We start from the raw sequence: 16,405 nt of genomic DNA, 5'->3' as shown, positions 1-16,405 counted from the left end.
GGAAGAGCAGTCGGGTGCTCTTACCCACTGAGTCATCTCACCAGCCCCTCATCTTTCCCTTTCTTGCTTCTGTCCCAAGCTGCTCTAAGCAGTCAGTGTCCCGCAGAGAATGAAGATTTCATTGACAAACCCAAAGACAAGGAAGAGAAAGGAGACTGACAACCGGGTGAAGGGGAAGTAACCACCAAGAAATGCCTGGAAGAAGGTGACGACCCCCTAGCGGGAGGAGGGCAGGGAAGCAGAGGCGGGCGGAAGGCTGGTCTAAGAGTGGAGGTAGCCCAAGAGTGATACTGGCTGGGTCAGAGAAGTCGGTGGGCCCGATCCGACGGATACACATACACGGCCAGCCCGGAGTGGAAAGAACAGTTTATGCTGTGCTTTATTAAAATGTGCATCATTCTTTTATTTTAAAATGTGCATCATTGTCTCGTGCTCGGCGCGTGCGACCTCAGCGTGGTGGCCCGCGGCTGGCCTCGTCCGTCCCGGCTCCTGCAGAGCTGCCGTGCGCAGGCGCACTCAGGTAGCACGGGCCCGGGGGCTCCCGCCCATGGCCAGGTAGACGTCGATGGGCACGTGCAGCAGCGTCAGACAGTGGCAGCCCGGGCAGCGTCGGAGCGGCCTGGCGAAAGCGGCAGGCGACAGGGGGCGCAAAGTGTTGGGGCACGCCAAGGGATGCGCCTGGGTTCTTTGGGGATAGGGATGGCGATGGGGCAGGGCCGAGGGGTGGGGCGACGGCCTCACCTGACAGGGTTTTGATCCGTAGCTACAGGTTCCGGGCTATCCTGGGACTCGGGGGCGGAGGCAAGGCCAGGGGAGTCTCCGGCCTCAATGGGGAATCTTCGACCCTGTGGGGTCTCCTGGGCACTCATGTCCAGGCCCCGGGGCACTCTGTATAGGAGTGGCGGTCAGGCAGCTCCGGGCCCCTAGGTGCTCCCTGCCCGTGCCCGTCTCTTGTGCCGTGGCTTACCTGCCGGAGGCCGAGGCCGGTCCCAGGCTGGAAGCAACTGCCCGAGCCCTGGCCGCGGGAGGACGCTCCGGTCCAGGCGGAGCCTGGTAGGTGTCTGCTGCGCGCCCGGGCCCCAGCGTCGAAGGGGAGGACTGCATTGTGACCCCGATCTCTGCGTGCTGACCTCACACAGCCTGTTCCTCGCTGGAATTCTAGGCAGTCCCGGAGCGTTCGGGCATTTAGTGAGGGCCCGGGCCTGAGGCCAGAGGGCTCTGGCGAACGCACCTTGGTGACCGGTTTGCACTCTTTCCCAACAGCTGGATGGGGACTTCGGAGGCGAGGACGACCTGCCTGGAAGCGGAGCCCACATGGAGAAGGCCCGCATCCCTGACCTATGCAGCCACCCAGGCCCGTTCCCCAGCATTGCTACCACTCGGTGGCTTACTCAAGAATGACTTAACCCATGCTGGGTTTGCTGGCGGTGGTGAGGGAAAGTTAGGGACACTGCCCATGTTGTCTCAGGGTCACACAGCATTTACATCACAATTGGGCAGGAGTTTAAAAATGTCTGGCCCTCTCCCTCCCCACCACCTGTGGCTGTGTTCAGACGGAGAATGTTCTAGCCCTGGAGGCAGCTGTGAATGACGTCCTTGGGGGGAAAAGAAGCAGGCGGAGGGCGAGGGCGATGGTGGAGTAGAGCTGCCTCGCGGAGGCAGCATGAGCTGAGAGGGTGACAAGATGGAGGCGCTACACAGCATGGAGGACTTTCTACTCTCCAATGGGTATCAGCTGGGCAAGACCATTGGGGAAGGGACCTACTCAAAAGTCAAAGAAGCATTTTCCAAAAAACATCAAAGAAAAGTGGCAATTAAAATTATAGACAAGATGGGAGGGCCAGAAGGTGAGCTGGGGTCCTTGGGAGGAAGGGTGGGCTAGCCAGCATGGGTAGGCCCTTTCCTCAGATCATTGAGTCAGAATGGCAGAAAGCAAGAAAGATTTCTGCCCTAAATAGAAGGATGTAGGGAACCCAGGCTCCTCACACCATTCCAGAGCCACAATCGAAGCACAACGTAAAGAAAGGGTCCTCAGTTTTTCCCGTCCCAAGAGGCGCTGGCCAGAAGACAGCAGCAACTGGTACCACACAGGTGGAAGAGGGACAGGACAATAGGATCCCTGGAAAGCATAGTGGGATGCAAGTGCTTTGAACTTCCCAAATCCCTCATCTGTGATCTCACAGGCTGCTGGGAGGAGGTTCCAAGGATGAGCTAATGATGAAAGGCTATACTTGCTGCTAGAGACACCCGAGACTGGTCAGGGAGTCAAGGAGGAACACCTAGACATGGTAGGTGTCCGGAAGCTGGAAAGCAGGAGCTAAGAGGGAGGAACCAGGACATTTTGATCTTGATTTTGTCTCCCCACTTTTTCCCTCAGAGTTTATCCAGAGATTCCTGCCTCGCGAGCTCCAGATTGTCCGTACCCTGGACCACAAAAACATCATCCAGGTGTATGAGATGCTCGAGTCAGCAGATGGAAAAATCTACCTGGTGATGGAACTGGCTGAGGGAGGGGATGTCTTTGACTGTGTGCTGAACGGAGGGCCACTTCCCGAGAGCCGGGCCAAGGCCCTCTTCCGCCAGATGGTTGAGGCTATTCGCTATTGCCATGGCTGTGGCGTGGCCCACCGGGACCTTAAGTGTGAGAACGCCTTGTTGCAGGGCTTCAACCTGAAGCTGACCGACTTTGGCTTTGCCAAGGTGCTCCCCAAGTCCCGCAGGGAGCTGAGCCAGACCTTCTGTGGCAGCACAGCCTATGCCGCCCCTGAAGTGCTACAGGGCATACCCCATGATAGCAAGAAAGGCGATGTCTGGAGCATGGGCGTGGTCCTGTATGTAATGCTTTGTGCAAGTCTACCTTTTGATGACACAGATATCCCCAAGATGCTGTGGCAGCAGCAGAAGGGGGTGTCCTTCCCCACTCATTTGGGCATCTCAACCGAATGCCAGGACCTGCTCAAGCGGCTCCTGGAACCAGACATGATACTCCGGCCTTCAATTGAAGAAGTTAGTTGGCACCCATGGCTAGCAAGCACTTGATAAAAGCAATGGCAAGTCCTCCCCAATAAAGTAGGGGGAGAAAGCAAACTGAAAAACCCGCTTCTAAAATGGTGATCTATATTTTACACTTTAAGTTCACTTATCCCATAGTCGACTTCTTCCTTACTGCGGCTCCACCGGCCTCTCACCTCCCCTGTAAAGCCCTTCCTGGAACTAAGGGCCTTACTTAGATTTTTCTTTTATTAATGGCTCTCAAATGATTTTCATATAGGTGATTAGTTAGTGCTCATTATGTTAGGCCCTAACAGCATCAGCGGGCAGAGAGAAGTGAGGACAGAAAGGTGATCCCGTGGAACCGCTCAGGTGCTACAACTTGCTTTCCAAATAAAAGCCAACGCATGTGGAATGCAGGCCTGGCCTCCTGACTCCTCGGCTTGGTGAGAAGCTGCTTGGGCCCAAACCTTTCTCAAACCAGAGGCCAAGCTTAGGAAGAGATGGGGAGCATCCTTATCACCCAGGCTGGACCCCACCTATGCTCCCTGTTCCAGGCAGAAAGTCACGCTTGTAACTGTGGGGGCCTCTGCCAAGGGGACAGAAACGTCCCAGACACTTCTGGCTTCTGTTCGATCACTTTAATGCTGTTATGGCAAATCTGTAAAAGGTTCAGGACAAACTTTTTATTTTTGTTCCTTTTTAATTACAAAACTAACAGCTGTTAGAATTTTTTTCTTTACTTTTTTTTTTCTTTTCCCAGCTACAAAATACTCTGGGGAGATGCATTATAATTTAAAATATATAATATTGCACAAACAACCAAAAAGTTGATTAAAATAATTACAAAGAGAAAAACCAATCCCATCAAAAAAAAAATTAGCATTCTGTCCACCCTACCCCCTTCACTGAAGGTCTGCAGTACCCACCATTCACAGCAACCCTGACCAAGCCCCTTTAAATAAGTCACTGGTGGATGCCCCAGCACACATCACCAGGGCAGCATCCGCGCAGCACCAGGTCTTCATGTGGCCCTCATAGTCTCAAGAGGGTAAGAGCCCCAGGCTGTCTTCGGGAAGGAGGGCCTCTGCAGGAGACAGGAGTCTCAGGATGCTTGCCCCAGCACATCCCTTCAAGACCAGAGAGCTGAGGAGAAGTTGGCCTGGTGATGGACTGTGAGTACTCATCCCTGCTCACTACTTCATATAGCTCAGAGCTGGCTTGTGTCCTAAGCTATGGGAGTCAAGGTAGGTAGCTGCTCGGAGCAGTCATCCTACCAGGGCCTGAACGTGGCTCCCTCCCTGAGAAGGGAGGGGAAGAAATACAAGAGCAGACTCTTGCGGTGGCACAGATGGGCTAAGGACTTGGGTGCATCTGACATAAAGGCCCTGGGAAGGTGTAGGGCTATCCCGGCGTGGGTTAGAGAAGAGTCAAGGTTTGGTCTTAAGATTCTGAACCCCATAGGACCTTCCCAGAAATGGGATATGGTTGGGATGGAGATTCCAGAGAGGCAAACTTCCCAGAGATCATTGCCTCTTCCTCATTGGGTCAGGAACGAAAATGCTGTGTACTGTTCCTGTGTAGTCAAGGGCAGGTGGCATGGCCTTTCTTGCTGGCTTACTAGCTTATGGGGTAGTACGTGTTGTCTTCAATGAGACCAGTGCTTCAGCTCTTGTCTCTGCAGGAGACAGCTACCCCTCGAGGTTTCCCAGTAGGAATCCCTACAATAGCAGGGAAATGCAGGCTCTCCGGTGATGGGGTATGGGGTCCTCCCCTTAGGTCATCCTAAGGTTGGCACAAATCAGACTTCTGAATCTGTATTTGAAAAGGCTCTTCCAAGGTGTGAGCAGAGGGCCAGCAGGGAGCCATCAGAATTATGTACCAAGTTCTGGATGGCAGAGGCCATTTGGGGGGACATTCTCAGTGTCTTCCAAGGCTGGCCGAGACTAGCGAGCGAGGGAGGTGGGATGTGCCGAGGGTGGGGGAGCTGCTTGCTCCGGCTCCCCTCATTCCCAGTCCTCCCACTCTACATCTTCCAGCTGCAAAGGTGAGGAGATTTTGAGAACACAAACACTGATGCCCAGAGCCCACCTTCCCCACTGAGCTAGGCAACCACTGGACCCGCTGTCCCCACAACAATCCTTGGCTTTAGGGAATGTAACACAGATGCATGCTGCCTGAGAGAGGGGCTTGCTGCTTTGATGGCTTCAGATCTAAAGGAAATATTTCCACTAACTACACTCAACCCTGCATGGGATGCCTTTGGAGCAGCCAGTCCCTACACGAGAGATTGTTCCCTGCTGAGCAAAGGCCAAGGGCTGCGAGGGGCACGGGGGCTGCAGGGTTAATGTCTACTTTTGGTGGTTGTCCTATTGGTTTTGTTTGTTCTGTTTTGAGACAGGGTTTCTCTGTGTAGCCCTGGCTGTGTAGATCAGGCTGGTCTTGAACAGAGATCTGCCTGCCTCTGCCTCCTGGAGTGGTGGAATTAAAGGGCTATGCCACCACCACCCAGCTAAAACTGTTCCCTCTCTTGTTAACTTGAAAGCTTTAGGGAGTCTGGACTTGTGTGCCTGTCACAGGTCAAATGGACTCTCCCCCTCCTGCCACGGATTTTGTTGTATGTTTGCACATTCTTTCAGAGCTGGGCACCAAACTTAGGAACTCCTGAATGCTTTGGTGATTGCTCTACTACAGAACCATATTCCCAGCCAAGTATATTTGGATCTAAAGAGAGCTAAAAGACATAAGCTAGCAAGTCCTTCATAGGACATCACGGAGGCCTCTGCATTAATTCCCCAGCTTTTCAAAATGAAAAACCAGATCCTTATCACTGAGCCTGGTGGTCCATGCCTGCAATCCCAGCACTCAAGAAGTTGGTGCATGAGACTGATGCAAATTCATGGCCAACCTGGGCTACAGTTAAGTCAGTGATAACCCTTCCCACTCAGGGAGGAAAGAAAGGAAAGGAAGAGAGGAGAGGGGAAGAAGAGAGGGGAGAGAGAAAGGAGAGAGGGCCATATATAGACTGAGGCTCACAGGCAGACTGTCTTTCTAAACTGCCTACTTCTTTTGGTTTTGCTTTGAGATAAATCTCTCACGCAGCCCTATTTGTCCTAGGATCCACTATATTGTCCAGGTTGGCTTTGAACTAAAACTCAAGAAATCTGTCTGCCCCTGTCTCCTGAGTGGTAGGATTAAAGGTGTGACATGTCATTTCTGGCAGAAATGGGGAGGTAGTAAAGAATAAAAACAATAAAAAGCCCATTTATACTTAAACCCCGGTCACTAATGTCGGAGTAACATCATATGACAGGCACCCCACTCAGCTATTTTTTTACTTGTATTTCAGATGAGGAAAGGGATGTTAAATGACTCAGTGCAAGGCCGTCTGTCTCCAAGGCCAGGAGCTTGCTAAGGTCTCCTAAGTCACAGGCCAGGACCAGCCAGTGCTCAGCATCCCTATATTCAACCCAGGCCTACGCACTCTAGGCAGTGACCTCCCCGTGCTTCTCCTGAGCACTAGGATCACACTGGGTGTGTGTGCCACCGAGCTGTGCTCAGCATGTGTGTGTGTGTGTGTGTGTGTGTGTGTTTGTTTCTTCTTGTTCCTTGGGTGACTCTGATAGAGCTAAGGTCAAGAATTCATTCATTTATACACCCTAGAATTGGTCAGCAGCAGAGCCCCATAATAACTGTTCCGAGCTAGATTGGAAAGCCTCGTTTCACTTCCTGCAAGCATTAGCTCAGATAGATGTAGGGATTTGCCCTGAAGGGGTGGGGTGGCAAGGTTTGTTGGCGAAGCATCTCTACCCTGCTGCCCATGGACTAGCCTGTCCTGCTAGCTAGACCTACTCACCTCACCAGAGGCGTCCACTTTGGAAAGCGCCATCTGTACTTCCTCCTCAGTCATGTCCAAGTCGAAGTCCTTCTCCCAGTCCTCGCTGATGTCTGTGCTTGAGCCTGGAATCACAAGCCACATGCGATAAGCAGCGTGTGCCACGGAGGGAGTGTATAAAGACTTAGCTAGGCACACACACTCGTTTACCTGTAACCACTTTTAATTGGGCTCAATTATCTTTTTTTTTTTAAGATTTATTTATAAGTACACTGTTGCTGTCTTCAGACACACCATAAGAGGGTATCGGATGGCTGTGAGCCGCCATGTGGTTGCTGGGAATTGAACTCAGGACCTCTGGAGGAGCTGACAGTGCTATCTCTCCAGCCCTGGGCTCAATGATCTTACTGGTAGAAGTCTAAGGAAAAACCCTGGAAGCAGTAGCATAGCTCAGTAGTAAAACATGTAACACCCAAGGTCTAGTTAAGAACCCAAGCAACATATCATACTCCATACACTTAGGGCCAGGGCTGTAGCTCGGTGCCTACATGAACAAAGCCATGGGTTCTGAGCCCAGGACTGCATAAAGTCGGGTGTGGAGGCATATGCTGTGTTCTCGAGCGATTGGGAGGCAGAAGCAGAAGGATCAGGAGTCCAAGATGAGCCTTGATTAGAGTTTTCTAGGCCAACCTGCACCCCCCTTTTTTTTTTTGAGCAGGGTCTCACCATATATCCTCGGCTCACCATGTATCCTCGGTTGTTACCAGGCTGTCCTTGAACCTACACAGCTCCACCTAATCCTGCTTCCTGAGTCTAAGGGTGAGACCCCCACCCCCATCTCCCCTCATGAGACGGCGCTAGAGACTGTTCTGGCTTCATATGCATGCTCTGGCACAAGTGCACTCTGCCTTTGTCCTCTGAGGGTGAAAGAAAAACCGACTTGCCTCTCCCTGAGAAACTTTAGCCCTGGCTGGCCTGCAACTACAGGCCTTGAAGCACCACCTAGCTCACACGCCTACTTTACCCTATGTACAATTCCTTGGGACAGGCTCTCAGTGCCCCTGCTTCAACCTCACTATGTAAAGATTCTCACTCCTCTACGCTCTAAGTGATGAGATTCCCATGTACGACACGTGCTAGGTTTATACAGTGCTGAGGTTCAAACTGTGAGCTAGGCACACTCTACTGCCTTCTTTTAAAACGCAACCTTTCCCCTTCCCTCTGCTCTTTTTTCTCCACTGCATTTATTTTGCGACATATAATGGGCCAACTATGCTTACCGTCCAATAGAAAAAGTATAAAGAGCTCCAAAGAGAAAGGAATGTACATTTTTTCTTATATAGCCCCTGATGCCCAAAACATCAAGTCGATACCTAGTATTCTTAGACCTTTTAAGTCAGCAGTTGGACAACTATTGTCTGTGGATCAAATCCAATCCACTGTTTCTATGGAACACAGGAGCCAGCAGGATGGCTTAGTGGGCAAAGACCTTTGTTGTCAAGTCTTACAACCTGAGTTTGATTCTCTTTTTTCTTTTCTTTTTTTTTCCAATACAGGATTTCTCTGTGCAGTCGTGGCTGTCCTGGAACTAACTCTGTAGACCAGGCTGGCCTCGAACTCAGAAATCCACCTGCCCCTACCTCCCAAGTGCTGGGATTAAAGGTGTGCACCACCACTGCCTGACCTGAGTTTGATTCTCAGAACACATATGATGGAAAGAGAGAGAACTAACTCACGAGGTGTTTCTACTTGTCCATGCACAGGTACACATGTGTACACAAACACACACACACACACACACACACACACACACACACACACACACACACACACACANACACACACACACACACACACACACACACACACACACACACACACACACACACACACGGAGGGGGCAGAGCAATAGCTCAGTGGTGAAGAATGTATACTGCTCTTGCAGAGGACCCGAGTTCAGTTTCCAGCACTCAAATTGAGCAACCACCAGTCACTCCAGCTCCAGGGGACCCATCCTACTTTTCTAGCTAAAAAGGCTGTACCAATGCACAAACCCAACCAACACACACACACACACACACACACACACACACACACACACACACACACACACCCCAGAGAGATGGCTCAGTGCTTACAAGCACTTGCTATTCTTGACCCTGAGCCTATTCTAAGCAACCACATGGCAGTCAATGTTCCCTAAGTCTGGCTCCAGGGAATCCATCGCCCTCTTCTGACCTCCCAGGACACCAGACATGCATGTCAGATACTGACATACATGCAGACAAAACACTCATACTTAGGAAATCTTTAAAAAATTAAAAGCTACATAGGTATGGTGGATCATTCCTTTTCTTGGTATTTTGAGACAGTGAGACCCTGTCTCAAAAATAAAAACTTTAAGGTCATCAGGCAGTGGTGGCACACCTCTTTATTCCAGCATTCAGGAGGCAGAGGTAGGCAGATCTCTGAGTTTGAGGCCAGCCTGGTCTACAGAGTGAGTTCCAGGACAGTCAGGACTACACAGAGAAACCTTGTCTGGAAAAACCAAAAAAATAAAAAATTCAAGTCTTTAAAAACATTTTTGATCACATCTGTGTGTCTGTTTACATGTTGTCTATGGACACTTCCATGTGTTCACAGCAGAGCTCAGCCATGTCAGCAGACTCTACAGTCCAAAGAACTTACAGTATTTATGACCTGGCCCTGCTCATACAAAGTTTCCTGCTCTTGCTTTGTGTGGTTCTCATACAATGTGATGACTACTTTAAACATACTCAGGCATGTTTTTTTTTCTAGGCAATATTGAGACCATTCATGTTAAAATTATCAGTAAGGAATGAATTGCAAAATCCACTGTTCTTTTGTACACTTGACCATTGCACCTACTGTGGAGTACTGGGTAATTATTCTGAACTGCTAATTATTCAAATTCCGCTGAGAGAAGAGCTGGGGATGCAGCTTGGCTGGTACAGCATGGCATGCACTGAGCCCTAAGTCTGATCCCCAGCACTGAAAAATCTAGGCAGTGGCCCACCTTTGTAGCACTTAGTAGAAGTCAGAAGTTCAAAAGGTCATCCTCTACTGTTCAGTGAATTCAAAGCCAGCCTATGAAACATGAGATCCAGTCTCAAATGTAGTTGGGGGTAAACCACCATCTTTGCAACGATAACTGGAGAAGCTTGCTAGAACACAAATTCTTCCTCCCTCTGCATTCACTCAGCAGGCCAGGTGTAGCCCAGGATTCTGTATTAGATTTCCTTGTTAACTCTACAAAGAAACGAGCTGCTGTTTGAGAAATAAGTGTCATGTGCATTTACATGTTGAAATGCAATGAATGTTTGACAAATGGAGAAGTAAGGCCATATATTTCTTTCAAAAGCCTTGTCTCAGAGCTAAGTAATTTACATGTTCCACTGCAAGTCAGAGCAGACCTACAACCAAGACTCAAGTTCTGATCCTGTATGGAGTCTCCTGGCACTTTTCCTTCAGGGCATGTTTCTGTTTATCTGTCGGCGTGATTGGCTTCCTGTGGGTCAAAAGCTAGGCTGTGGCCACCAGAGCCTCCCCTCATCTCTGGACCCCTTCAGGCTTATATGCTAGGGCAGACCCTTCTAGAAGCAGAAACTCACCAACTAGCTCTTGGGAACACTTCACATCTGCCCTCTGAGCATCTATCAACAGTCCCAATTTACAGTGGACAGAGGAAGACTTCAGTAGCACAGACGTGAGCCACCTGTTCTGTCACAGAGGACAAGTTACAAGATTTGTTTAAGAACATTCCGACTTCTCGATGGAGCCTTGTGTTCTGTTTTCTTGGTGGTTACTAACCTGGGGCTCTCTTGCCCAGTTACCTTTTTGTGTCACTGTTTTTCTACTTCCTCAGATAAATAGAGATTAAAAACAGGTTCCACAGGTATTAGTGCAGTAGGCCTTTAACCCAGGGCCGTAGGGCACACACTCATCCCAACTTCCTCCCCTGCTCTGCTGAGGGCCAAAGAGGCCAACACAATCTGGCAGTCCTGCTGCACACAGAGCCAGCCTGGCAACGGAGATGTGGTACGGGTGTCAGATGGAAAAGCAATCAGTACCCAAGCTTCCCCCTTTCCCTTCCATTACATACAGTCCCCATAGCCAGGCCTTGGGTGTTGGAGACGTAGGTCCATTACGCAGCACGGCCGGGTATATAACCTTACTTTTTAAGGTCTTCTATCAGGGAGAGAGATGACTAAGAACAGAGTATAGTATATACACGAGTGGTGACACACACTAGAATTCCTAGCATTTGAGAAGCAGAGGCAGGAGGATCAAGAGTTCAAGGCTCCGGAAGGAGAGATGGTCCAGTCACTAAGGAGGTGTACTGCTTCTACAGAAGACCTCGGCTGGGCTCTCGGCACCCACATCAGGAGGCTCCGGGAGAGCTGACACCTCTTCTGCAGCTACCTGAATTCATGGGCACATAAAGAGGGGGCTGGAGAGAGAGCTCAGGAGTTATGAGCACTTGCCGCTCTTATTCAGAACTGGGGTTCAGATCCAAGTTGGCACAGAGCTGCTCACAGCCATCTTTATAATTCCAGTTCCAGGGGATTCGAGGCACTATTCTGGCCTCCAGACACCAGGCATGCATGTGGTTCACACACATACATGCAGGCAGACACTGTTACACATAAAATATAAATCTAATAATTTTTTAAAAAAATCTTAAGGCCTGGTAGTGGTGTCACATGTTTTTAATCCCAGTCCCTGGGAGAGGCAGGTATAGGTATATCTCTAAGTTTGAGGCCAGTCTGGTCTACAGAGTGAGTTCCAGGACAGTGAAGGCTATACAGAGAAACCCTGTCTCAAACCAACCAACAAACAAACAAAGGCCAGCCTAGGCTATTATGAGATTCTTTTGTTGTTTTGCCTTTATTTTTTTTTTTTTCCCCGAGTCAGGGTTTCTCTGTGTAGACCTGACTGTCCTGAAACTCATTCTGTAGACCAGGCTGGCCTCAGAACTCAAGAGATCCGCCTGCCTCTGCTCCCTCCTGAGTGCTAGGATTAAAAGCGTGCGCCGCCACCACCACCTAGCTTGAGATCCTTTCTTGACTTGCCAAAAGAAGTGAGGATCTATCTCAGTCAATTCAGTGCTTGCCTTGGTTGGACCGCAGCACCATGTAAACGGCTCATGCTGTCATACAACTGTAATCCCAACACTTGGGAAGCAGGTAGAAAGCAAGAAGGATCAGAAGTTCAAGGTTATCCTCAGCTATTTGGCAAGTCCTGGGTTCAGGTTCTAGTACCACAGAGAGAAACCTTCTGCAACCTGTCCTGTTTCCACTGTTCCCACCTTGAGTTACACTGGCTTCCCCTCACTTGTTTTGGGGTGTGTCCTATCTCGGGCTGTGTGTGCAAGGTAGCACGGAGGGTGGTTAACAGCAGTCAGAGATCAGTTCTGTCCTTTCCAATCCCTATCTGATCACTAGCCCAACTCCAAACAGAATGGTAATTCTTTGTATGTGTGCACATGTACATGTGTACATATATGTGTAGACCAGAGGATAACCTTGGGTATCAGAAATAAAAATTTTTCCTATGAAGGCTCTATAGATGCCCCAAATGAAGGGGAATTGAGGGTGGGGAGGTGGGAGAGGGTGGGTGGGTGGAGGAACACTCTCATAGAAGCAGGGGGGAGGGAAACCAGGAAGGGGGAAATGTAAATGAAGAAAAATCCAATAAAAAATCAAAATTTTATTTTTTCAAAGAGTTACTAGAGTTACTACATTTGTTTGTTTGTTTGGAGAGCGGCTTTCACTGTGTAGCTGTCCTGGACCAGGTTCGCTTGGAGCTCAGAGAGTCGCCTCTGCCTCTTAAGCACTGGCATTAGAGGCTCATGCCACTATGCCTGGCCTTAGCCATCTATTGCTAACCATGTGTACTTGTGTGTGGGTTTCTGCTTGAGTGCAGACAGAGAGACCAGAGGACATCAGATCCCAAACCAAATCATTCACTTTATGTGTCTGAATCCTCTGGGTGTGTGTATGTGTACCACATGCATACCTAACGCTCTCAGAGGTCAGAAAAGGAAGTCAGATCTCTGGAACTGGGTTCTGGATGGTGAGCCACCACACAGATGCCAGGAAATCAATCCCACCCATTATTCCATCCTTTTGATAAGATCTCACAAACTACTGTTCTGATTGCCTACACTCCCACCCCCGACAAGGTCTCCTGACGCCAAGGATGACAGTGACCTCCTTACTCCCTCTCTCTGTCTCCCTGCACTAGGATTACAGAGCTGCACCAGCAGGCCTGGCTTCTGTTTCTTTCATATATTTGGATGTTTTTCTTCTTATTTTACCTGGCTAAACTTGAACTATGATTAATCCCAACTTTCAGCTAATCTGTACCTGTGATGAAACAAGGAAACATGGCTGGGCAGAAGCACAGGGGTTGCCAGGCCTGATGCACATAGCTGCAATCCCATCGCTTAGGAGGCAGAGGCAAGCGGATCAGGTGTTCAAGGCCAGGGCTGCAGAGGGGGCTCAGTGGTTGTGAGGGCTTACTGCTCACAGAGGACACGAGTTTAGATCCCAGCACCCACATCAGCTGGCTCACAAACACCTCTAACTTCAGCTGCAAGGGATCTGATTCCATCTTCTGGCTTCCATGGACACCTGAATATATATAAGCGTACATACAGAGATATAGACTAAAATGAATCTTGAAAAAAAGAGGGAGGATTTGAAGACAGTCTGGGGTACATAGTTAAGATCCTAACTCACAAACAGACCACAGTGCAGGGTGGGGAGGTACAACAGAGATGGTGTCACCTGAAGTCCATGACCACAACCCACACCTGCAGGCCCACTGAGAACTCCTCTACCTTCCTACAGACTGTCACAGATTTCAATGTGACCTCCCTCTTCTCTTCAGGGGGCTGATGGGCTTTTCAATGTTATCACTTTTACGTCTATGTATGTGTGTCAGTTCATGTGAGTGCAGCTGGCACAAAGCCTAGAAGACAGAGAAACTCAGATCCCTTGGAACTGGAGTTACCGTGTGTTTGAGAGGCCTGGTGGTTGCTGGAGCCTGGACTCAGGCCCTGTGGAAGAACAAGTGTTCTTCACTGCTCAGCTACCTCTCTGCCTTTGTAGGTCCCCCTGCTTATCCCTCCCAACAGGGTTTCTCTGTGTAACAGAGAACAGCCCCACCTTTCCTGGGACTCAGAGAGCTGCCTGCCTCTGCCTCCCCAGAGCAGGGATTAAAGGTGTGCACCACCACTGCCCAGCCACCTGTGTAGTTTTTGACCAGTAGAAAAATAGGGAACTGTACAGATCTTAGAGGGCTTCGTGACTCTAATGACAGGCATATCCAGTACTTAACACAGGTCTAAATACAGAAAATAAAGAGACTATCACCTATCATTACCACAATGTTGATTACATTTTGTTTTCTTTGGTCAATTTGATACAGCTAGGGTCAGGGTCATCTGGGAAGAGGGAACCACAATAAAGAAACGGCCTCTCTCCACCTGGTCACTCTGTGGGGCGTTTTCTTGTTTGATGTGGGAGGGTCCAGCCTGGTCTCTCTGTGGGGCGTTTTCTTGTTTGATGTGGGAGGGTCCAGCCCACGGTAACTAATGCTACCTCTGAGTAGGTGGTCCCGAGTTACATAAGTAGACTGTGGGGCTGGTGAGATGGCTCAGTGGTTAAGAGCACTGACTGCTCTTCCAGAGGTCATGAGTTCAAATCCCAGAAACCACATGGTGGCTAACAACCATCCGCAATGAGAAACAAATAAAAAAAAAACCTATGGGCGGGAATGCACAGGGCCAGAAAGGGAGGTGGTGGTGGTGGTGGCGGCTAGAATTGATGGGGGGAGGGGGGATTGGAAGTGAGTGGGGCCAGAGCAAGAGGGAGAAAGGGAAGGGGGGTGGGTCGAAAAAAAAAAAAAAGAAAGTAGACTGTGCCAGCCATGGAAAACAAGCCAATAAGCAGCACCCTTCCATTGCTCCTGCATCAGCTCCTGCCTCCAGGTTCCTGCCTTAAGTTCCTGGCCTGAAGTTTGATTCACTTCCTACAGAGATGGACAGCTACTTGGAAGTGTAAGATAAAACAAATCCTCTTCCATCAGGCTGCTTTTGAGCATGGTGTTTATCACAGCAACAGAGAACATTCATTTCCCCAGAGCAGAAATTGCTACCAAAGTTGCTTCCCTGACTGAGGACAATCAGGAAACAATCTCCATTTGCAGATGAGAAAGTAGGGGCTTGGAGAAGAGCAGTGACATTCCTGCAGTCCCATGACTTATGAGTGAGCTGAGCTCTGGACGCTGCTGCTTTTGGTACTCAGTCTAAACCTCCAAGGCCAGATCATGATGCTCAATTACAGTAAGAACCCACTCAGAGATTGGAGAGGTGGCTCAGTGGTTAAAAGCACTGGCTGCTCTTCCAGAGGTCCTGAGTTCAATTCCCAGCACCCACATGGTGGCTCACAACCATCTGTAATGGGATCTGATGCCCCCTTTTGGTGTGTCTGAAGACAGCTACAGTGTGCTCATGTACATAAATAAATAAATCTTAAAAAAGAAAAACCCAAAAGCAACCCACTCTGGCTGGGTGTACTAATCCTAGCACTCAGGAGGAAGAGGATGGAGCCCTGTAAATCCCAGACCAGCCTGGTTCACACAGCAAGTTGCAGGCCAGTCAGGAGTACATAATGAGACCCAGTCTCAAAAAACAAACAAAAGAGAACCAACCAACTCTCCTCGCTCTTCTGTGTCTCCTTTACTTGAGAAAGATGGGATGGGAGCTGTAGCCATAACCTCTAAAACATGCCCCTCCAGCTGAACTAAGCCCCCAGCACCCGCACTAACTCTCCACCCGTCTCCTTGGTGAACCATTCTGAAAGCCTCCAGTGTCAGACCTGTCCCATACAGCTCATGTTTCATCACAAAGCCTGTGCCTGCTGCCCCACCCCCTTCTATGTCTCATAAAGAGCAGGAGGAGCTCAATGGATGACCTCACTGCACAAAGCAGAACAGAAGTACTGTGTTACAGACTGGAGGCTCGGAAGTTTCCGTCAAGGCTGTTCTTCCACATAAACATGGTCTCTAGTCGAAGACTCCATTACTCAGATATAGCTAAAGCCCTTCTGTTGGACCGGGCTCACCTGAGGCCCATGGGCATCCACTTCACCCCCCAGGCTAGGTCCAAGGTGTGTCTCCATGGTTCACAATAAAAGGCTTAGAGAGCTGACTTCCCCAGGACTCCACAGGTAGAAGAACTCTAACATCAACACCACAGGAACCCCCAATAAGGGCAAAGCTGAATAGTTTAAAAGGCTACAAATGGGCCAAGTGTAAAGTAAGGTAAGGCATGATCACAGACTGCAGGCCAACATAACCCGAGTCTGAAGCTAGCTTCCCACTTCTCTGTCATAGCAATTTTAAACAGTTACTTAACATTTCTAGACAACACTTTTCTCATCTGTAAACTGAGGAGAATATGGACCCCGAGGTTTGTGAATAGGCAAACATTAAAACCATGTGACAGGGGGCTGGTGAGATGGCTCAGTGGGTAAGAGCACCCGACTGCTC

At 49.6% G+C, this 16,405-nt stretch overlaps 3 protein-coding genes across 3 annotated transcripts in view; 1 reads left to right on the top strand and 2 right to left on the bottom strand.

Annotated features, from left to right (window-relative positions):
• Positions 1-354: 354 nt before the first annotated feature.
• Positions 355-1,155, bottom strand: Fam229a (family with sequence similarity 229 member A). Its single transcript, XM_021201059.1, has 3 exons — positions 968-1,155; positions 742-888; positions 355-619 (listed from the first exon to the last, which is right to left on the bottom strand). Exons 1-3 carry the CDS (start codon positions 1,102-1,104, stop codon positions 517-519), a joined length of 387 nt encoding a protein of 128 aa, XP_021056718.1. The 5' UTR covers positions 1,105-1,155; the 3' UTR covers positions 355-516.
• Positions 1,156-1,532: 377 nt separating this feature from the next.
• Positions 1,533-3,095, top strand: Tssk3 (testis specific serine kinase 3). The gene is made up of 2 exons (XM_021201070.2): positions 1,533-1,847; positions 2,378-3,095. The coding sequence occupies exons 1-2, from the start codon at positions 1,685-1,687 to the stop codon at positions 3,037-3,039; spliced, it is 825 nt and encodes a 274-aa protein (XP_021056729.1). The 5' UTR covers positions 1,533-1,684; the 3' UTR covers positions 3,040-3,095.
• A 522-nt stretch (positions 3,096-3,617) lies between these two features.
• Positions 3,618-16,405, bottom strand: part of Bsdc1 (BSD domain containing 1) — a 25,604-nt gene continuing 12,816 nt past the window's right edge. The window contains exons 10-11 of the mRNA XM_021200037.1: positions 6,848-6,951; positions 3,618-5,030 (exon numbers count right to left, since the gene is read on the bottom strand). Of these exons, the coding sequence (XP_021055696.1) occupies positions 4,998-5,030; positions 6,848-6,951 (137 nt within the window). The 3' untranslated portion in view covers positions 3,618-4,997. The remainder of the gene's footprint in view (positions 5,031-6,847; positions 6,952-16,405) is intronic.

Source organism: Mus pahari, chromosome 6, assembly GCF_900095145.1.
Source record: "Mus pahari chromosome 6, PAHARI_EIJ_v1.1, whole genome shotgun sequence".
Classification (NCBI taxonomy): domain Eukaryota; kingdom Metazoa; phylum Chordata; class Mammalia; order Rodentia; family Muridae; genus Mus; species Mus pahari.
This window is presented reverse-complemented; position numbering and strand designations above follow the sequence as displayed.

What these genes read in the sequence shown, in the direction of transcription:
- Fam229a (XM_021201059.1), bottom strand. Translation starts at nt 1,104, where the DNA reads ATGCAGTCCTCCCCTTCGACGCTGGGGCCCGGGCGCGCAGCAGACACC. An exon ending in CCGGCCTCGGCCTCCGGCAG is followed by an intron (nt 889 to 967) that starts GTAAGCCACGGC and finishes ACTCCTATACAG; the next exon opens with AGTGCCCCGGGGCCTGGACA. An exon ending in ACGGATCAAAACCCTGTCAG is followed by an intron (nt 620 to 741) that starts GTGAGGCCGTCG and finishes CGCTTTCGCCAG; the next exon opens with GCCGCTCCGACGCTGCCCGG.
- Tssk3 (XM_021201070.2), top strand. Translation starts at nt 1,685, where the DNA reads ATGGAGGCGCTACACAGCATGGAGGACTTTCTACTCTCCAATGGGTAT. An exon ending in CAAGATGGGAGGGCCAGAAG is followed by an intron (nt 1,848 to 2,377) that starts GTGAGCTGGGGT and finishes TTTTTCCCTCAG; the next exon opens with AGTTTATCCAGAGATTCCTG.